Source organism: Armigeres subalbatus, chromosome 1, assembly GCF_024139115.2.
Source record: "Armigeres subalbatus isolate Guangzhou_Male chromosome 1, GZ_Asu_2, whole genome shotgun sequence".
Lineage (NCBI taxonomy): Eukaryota > Metazoa > Arthropoda > Insecta > Diptera > Culicidae > Armigeres > Armigeres subalbatus.
Genome location: NC_085139.1, coordinates 31,112,674 through 31,119,729, shown reverse-complemented (window position 1 = coordinate 31,119,729; position 7,056 = coordinate 31,112,674). Strand labels below are relative to the sequence as shown.

General features: G+C 50.5%; 1 protein-coding gene across 1 annotated transcript; it reads left to right on the top strand.

Moving 5' to 3' along the window:
• The first annotated feature begins 870 nt into the window (after positions 1-870).
• On the top strand, positions 871-6,789 carry LOC134206075 (uncharacterized). The gene is made up of 3 exons (XM_062681757.1): positions 871-994; positions 5,079-5,651; positions 5,705-6,789. The coding sequence occupies exons 1-3, from the start codon at positions 871-873 to the stop codon at positions 6,787-6,789; spliced, it is 1,782 nt and encodes a 593-aa protein (XP_062537741.1).
• The last annotated feature ends 267 nt before the right edge of the window (positions 6,790-7,056 follow it).

Here is a 7,056-nt window from a genome sequence, read left to right as displayed (position 1 = left end):
ATAGGGTTTCAATACACACTCCGTCCGTCTGTTGGTTCGCGAGATTCCTGAAATAGAGAAAAGTAAGAGAAAATAATCAAAATCATAAAACAGTTTAATAGCTAGATAATACTTAGGTCTTCCGCAACGTAGAGGGTAAAGTCGTTCGACAGGGTGCCCACATGGAAAGGTCCACCGTATTGTAAGCTTGAAGACCTTTATTGCATTATGTTGTACTTACCCGAATTAATTAATTACAGTTGAAGCACATTCTGCTATCGAAACGGTAAACTCTATCGCACCCTTATTTCTCCGACGACAAACTTCAAAATATGTGGCAATATGGCCGATGCCGGACGGAGCGAGGATGCTTCCGGAGGACATGAGAGATCTTGTTGCGCAGCTTGCCCACGACCGGACACGGCCGAGAACATGGTCCAGTGTGACCAGTGCGACACATGGATGCACTTCTCGTGCGGCGGAGTCAACGAGAGTATTGCAGACCACTCGTGGACGCGTGGGAACTGTACTGCGTACCAGAACGACAACATTGTTTTGGTACGATTTGGATCCAGCCAAACTAGCTCAGCATCAGTGTTTTCAGTGTGCCTAAGTCAGTTGGTGGAACGGCAGCAACTTGAGCGTGCTCGTGTGGAGCTACAGCTGCAACGTCGACATTTGGACGAGCACCAGAAGCTCATCGATAAGACTCTAGGCGGAGAATAGGAGAACCTTCGCGGCAGTGATTCAGCCGATGGAGCGATCATCGAAGCGACTCCTCCTACATCAAACAGGCGACTCATAACACCGGTCCCTCCCGGTGATCCCTTAACGGTGTGTGATAGTCGATCGAAGACACAATTCAGCACTCCCACTGCAGCTGCACCAATAATGGTTTCAATCCCCCTCATGTCGATCGAACCGAAAACGGTGAAGTACCGCGAAGTACCGTACCGAAGTACCGAAGCAAGGAAGGAAGGACACTCATGCTGCCGTGCAGGAACTAAGAACACGGGTTGAGCAGTGCGAGAAACGCGCCAACCCAACGTCAGAGGAATTAACCGAATTACACGATCAGGTGGAATTGTGCAGGAAACTTTTGGAAAGAATTCAGCCTGGCGACAAATCCTCGCCACAACAGTCTACGGGCGATTCAGTGAAGGTGCAGCTATCACAGCCAGCTGCGAGTGTGTCGTGTGTGAAAAAACAGACTGGCACCATTCCGAAAGCGAGTTGGAAGATGCAGCTAATCCAAGAAGATCATCGTATTGCGCATGAACACCGATCCGATGTTAGAGTGGCAGAAAGTACCATCCCGCCCATGCCAAATCGTACACTTCAGAAGTCGGTAAGCCATTTAAACTGGCCTTCGGTAAGTTATGCCAGTGCTATGGAACCTCCAGGTAAGCGTCAAGCCTTGAGTTTTACATTTGAAAATACAAACAAGGATGCCGCCAATAATTGCACCACGATTTATTTATTTTATTTATTCAGACTAAGGCCGAAGTGTTTTTTTTTTGTTTTAATTGGCTTTTTTCGGTGACAATTAAATCAAACAGCAATTTAACGCTAAATTGCTGTTTGATTTAATTTTCACCGAAAAAAGCCAATTAAAACAACAAATAAGTTTCCACGGTGATTAAACCCCAGTCAGTAAGGCCGAAGTGGCCTGTGCGGTATATAAGAGTCTTCTCCATTCGGCTCGGTCCATGGCTACACGTCGCCAACCACGCAGTCTACGGAGGGTCCGCAAGTCATCTTCCACCTGATCGATCCACCTTGCCCGCTGCGCACCTCGCCTTCTTGTGCCCGTCGGATCGTTGTCGAGAACCATTTTCACCGGGTTACTGTCCGACATTCTGGCTACGTGCCCGGCCCATCGCAGTCGTCCGATTTTCGCGGTGTGAACGATGGATGGTTCTCCCAACAGCTGATGCAATTCGTGGTTCATTCGCCTCCTCCACGTACCGTCCGCCATCTGCACCCACCATAGATGGTACGCAGCACTTTCCTTTCGAAAACTCCAAGTGCGCGTTGGTCCTCCACGAGCATCGTCCAGGTCTCGTGTCCGTAGAGGACTACCGGTCTAATTAGCGTTTTGTAGATTGTCAGTTTGGTACGGCGGCGAACTCTATTCGATCGGAGCGTCTTGCGGAGTCCAAAGTACGTACGATTTCCAGCCACTATGCGTCTCCGAATTTCTCTGCTGGTGTCATTTTCGGCAGTCACCAGTGAGCCCAAGTACACAAATTCTTCTACCACCTCGATTTCATCACCACCGATGCAAACTCGCGGTGGGTGGCTCACATTGTCTTCTCTTGAACCTCTTCCTATCATGTACTTCGTCTTCGACGTGTTGATGACTAGTCCGATCCGCTTAGCTTCCCTCTGCAGTCTGATGTAGGCTTCCTCCATCTTCTCAAAGTTACGTGCATTAATATCTATGTCGTCGGCGAAACCAAATAACTGGACGGACTTCGTGAAAATCGTACCACTCGTGTCAATCCCTGCCCTTCGTATTACTCCCTCCAAAGCGATGTTAAATAGCAGACACGAAAGACCATCACCTTGCCGTAACCCTCTACGCGTTTCGAAGGGACTCGAGAATGCCCCTGAAACTCGAACTACGCACATCACCCGATCCATCGTCGCTTTGATCAACCGTGTCAGTTTATCCGGAAAACCGTGTTCGTGCATTAGCTGCCATAGCTGGTCCCGATCGATTGTATCATATGCGGCTTTGAAGTCGATGAATAGATGATGTGTGGGCACGTTGTATTCGCGGCATTTCTGCAGTACTTGGCGAATGGCGAACACCTGGTCTGTGGTGAAGCGTTCGCCCATAAAACCCGCCTGGTACTGCCCCACGAACTCCCTTGCAATTGGTGCTAGTCGGAAAATTTGGGAGAGTACCTTGTAGGCGGCGTTCAGCAATGTGATTGCGCGGTAGTTGCTACAATCCAGCTTATCGCCCTATTTGTAGATGGGACACACGATACCTTCCATCCACTCCTGCGGCAAAACTTCCTCCTCCCAAATCTTGGTAATGACCCAATGCAGCGCTCTAGCCTGTGCCTAACCACCGTGTTTAAATAGCTCTCCTGGTAGTTGATCAACCCCAGGGGTTTGTTGTTTTTCAGCCGGCAAATCTCCTCCTGGATTTCCTGGAGATCCGGAGCCGGTAGAACTATGTCCTGCGCGCGTTCTCCCAGGTCCATCACCATACCGCCATCTTCGTCTGCCACATCGCCATTCAGGTGTTCTTCGTAGTGCTGCCGCCACCTTTGGATCACCTCACGCTCGTTCGTAAGAAGGTTCCCGTTTATGTCCTTACACATATCAGGCTGTGGCACGTGGGCCTTACGTGAACGGTTTAACTTCTCATAGAACTTTCGTGTGTTATTAGCGCGGTACAATTGCTCCGTTTCTTCACGGTCTCGATCTTCCTGCTGGCGCTTTTTCCTCCGGAAAATCGAGTTTTGTCTGTTCCGCGCCTGTTTATATCGTGCCTCGTTCGCCCTCGTGCGGTGTTGCAGCAATCTCGCCCATGCTGCATTCTTCTCTTCCACTAACTGCTCACATTCGCCGTCATACCAGTCGTTTTTCTGATCCGGTGGCACTGTGCCAAGTGCAGCGGTGGCGGTGCTACCAATGGCGGATCGAATATCTCTCCAGCCATCTTCAAGAGACGCTGCGACTAGCTGCTCTTCCGTTGGAAGTGCCACTTCCAGCTGCTGCGCGTATTCTTGGGCTAGTCTACCGTCTTGTAGCCGCCCAATGTTAAGCCGCGGCGTCCGACTTCGACGCGTGTTGTACACCGTCGAGAGTTTTGAGCGCAGGCATACTGCAACGAGGTAGTGGTCGGATTCAATATTCGCACTGCGGTAAGTGCGGACGTTCGTGATGTCGGAGAAGAATTTACCGTCGATTAGAACGTGGTCGATTTGGTTTTCCGTTTCTTGGTTAGGTGATCTCCATGTGGCCTTGTGGATATTTTTGCGGGGAAAGAAGGTGCTTCGGACTACCATTCCGCGGGAGGCTGCGAAGTTTATGCATCGTTGGCCGTTGTCATTCGATACGGTGTGCAGACTATCCGGTACGATGACCGGTCTATACATTTCCTCCCTGCCTACCTGTGCGTTCATGTCACCGATGACGATTTTAACGTCCCGCCGTGGGCATCCATCGTATGTCTGCTCCAGCTGTGCGTAGAACGCTTCTTTCTCGTCGTCGGGTCTCCCTTCGTGTGGGCAGTGTACGTTGATGATGCTATAGTTGAAGAAACGGCCTTTAATCCTCAGCTTGCACATCCTTGCGTTGATTGGCTGCCACCCAATCACGCGTTGGCGCATCTTTCCCAGCACTATGAAGCCGGTTCCCAGCTCGTTGGTGGTGCCACAGCTTTGGTAGAAGGTAGCCGCTCGATGCCCGCTTTTCCACACTTTCTGTCCTGTCCAGCAAATCTCCTGCAGCGCCACGACGTCGAAGTTGCGGGGATGTAATTCATCGTAGATCATCCTGTCGCAACCTGCGAAACCTAGCGACTTGCAATTCCATGTTCCAAGCTTCCAATCGTGATCCTGTATTCGTCGCCTAGGTCTTTGCCGATTATATCGAGTCGCATTATCTCTTATATTGTTCGTAATGATTGGTTTTCTCGGCGGCTTATTGGGCCTGCGCAAACCTCCTGTCTCGTCGGAGGGCCGTCGTGTCAGGGCTGTTTAGCGTCCCACCTAACACCAGGACTTGGGCTTGTGCGCTTTGAGCGGCACACGGTCGCTTTGGTGGGGCCTACTTGCGGATACATGCAGCTTTTTATAGAGGTTTAAAAGGGCCCACTGTCAAACCCCACCACATCCTAGGCAAGCCCCACAACTCGCAGATGGCCTGGGGAGGGATCGTCAAGCCCTTGGACATAGTCCCTGCTGCCCGCAGTTGCACCACGACCAATAATCAAATTCCCCGAGAGCAGCCGCGAACTCACGCGCGCCCGGGAGAATATAACGAATCCTCCTTGTATCCCCGTGAGCAGTTGCGAATTCCAAACGTACGCCCGGGCGATGCTACATTAAATGACAATCAACCCGAACAAAATTCAGCCAGTGGACAAACGCGAAATCTTCTCTCGCGTACGGTTGAATCGTCGCAGTCCCCTCGTCAATCAGATAGTGTGCAGTCAAACCAAGTGATTCATGCCCATGCTCCCTATGATGGTCCGACGCAACGACAATTAGCAGCAAGGCAGTCCCTGGCCAAAGAACTGCCTAGATTTTCCGGCGACCCCGCAGAATGGCCAATCTTTATCTCGAAATACCGCTACACTACAGAAGCCTGCGGCTTTTCGGAAGGAGAAAACATGCTTCGTCTTCAGAGATGCCTAACAGGTCCGGCGTTGGAGGCGGTGCGAAGTCGGTTGGTTTTACCAGCAGCAGTACCACAAGTAATGGAAACCCATCGGATGCGATTTGGACGTCCCGAACTGCTGATCAACGCGCTGCTTCGGAGAGTGCGCGATATTCCGGCCCCAAAATCGGATCGACTAGATCAACTTATTGACTTCGGGATGGCAGTGCAAGCGTTAAGCGATCATATTGAAGCTGCGAATGAACGCGCTCACCTATCGAATCCTGCACTATTGCAGGAACTCGTCACAAAACTCCCAGCCGACCAACGTATGATGTGGGCAGGGATTGAACTTATCATTTAATTATCATGTAGTATGCAGCCTTCGAATCGGAGGTAAAGCGATCGAACCCTCGCGATCGCCCTAAAGGCAAAGGATTTGTTAACTCCCATGCAGTCGAAACACCAAGGTCTGGGGAGTCAACTCGTGAACCACAAGACCCGTCTAAACACTTTGATTGCACCCACTGTAACAAGAGTGGACACCGATTGAGGGATTGTGCTGCATTCAAACAGTTGCATGTGGACGATCGTTGGCGACGGATTCGGTCGCTGGGTCTGTGTCAGAATTGTTTATTCAATCATGGACGTCGAGCTTGTCGAGGTCGGAAACCTTGCAACATTGAAGACTGCCAGTTTCGTCATCATCCGCTTCTACATTCCACTAGAACACTATCGAAGTCGCTGACAAGCGGAGTAGGAGAACATCACACTCATCGTCACTCTTCTTCCTCGACGTTATTTCGAATCATCCCAGTTACTCTTCACGGAATTCTCGGCTCGATTGACACGTACGCATTTCTCGATGAAGGTTCTGACCTGACACTGGTGGAAAGCGACCTGGCGATATCACTAGGAGTGAAAGGAACACCGCGACCGTTGTGTCTCCGATGGACCGGAAATACATCCCGTATCGAAAAAGGGTCGCAACAGATCACGTTTGAGATTTCTGGAATTGGACAATGCAAGCGGCATAGGCTACTGAACGCACGTACCGTAGACAATCTAGGCCTACCAAGCCAGAGCTTCTGCATGGAGGAAGCTGTTAAGATGCACAAACACCTAAACGGCATCCCGCTTTCCAGCTACCAGAATGCCGTACCTAAAATTCTCATCGGCGTGGATAATCTACGTCTAGCGTTGCCGCTGAAAGTGCAGGAAGGCGACGGGATGGCTCCCGTGGCGGTGAAAACCAGACTAGGTTGGTGCGTATACGGCCCTCGAGGACGCAAAAATTTAGGCTATAACTTTCACATTTGTGAATGTTCCTGTGATGAGACCCTTCATGGCGCAGTGAAAGACTTCTTCGCAATCGAATCAGTTGGAGCAGAATCGGTGATTATCCCACGAACAAACGAGGATATGGACTATGGAAGCAACTACTCGGTACAAGAATGGACGCTTTGAAACCGGGCTTCTGTGGAAAGAGGACTACTTCGAACTACCAAGTAGCTACACAATGGCCCTACGAAGACTCGAATGCCTCGAACGCCGGATGGATCGGGATTCAAGCTTAAAGGAGAATTTACACAAACAAATTCAGGAGTATGAGGCGAAGGGATACGTGCACAAAGCAACCAAGGATGAGTTGGATACGGCCGATCCCAGGAGAATCTGGTATTTGCCATTAGGGGCGGTGACGAACCCAAAAAAGCCAGGAAAAGTACGGATTAT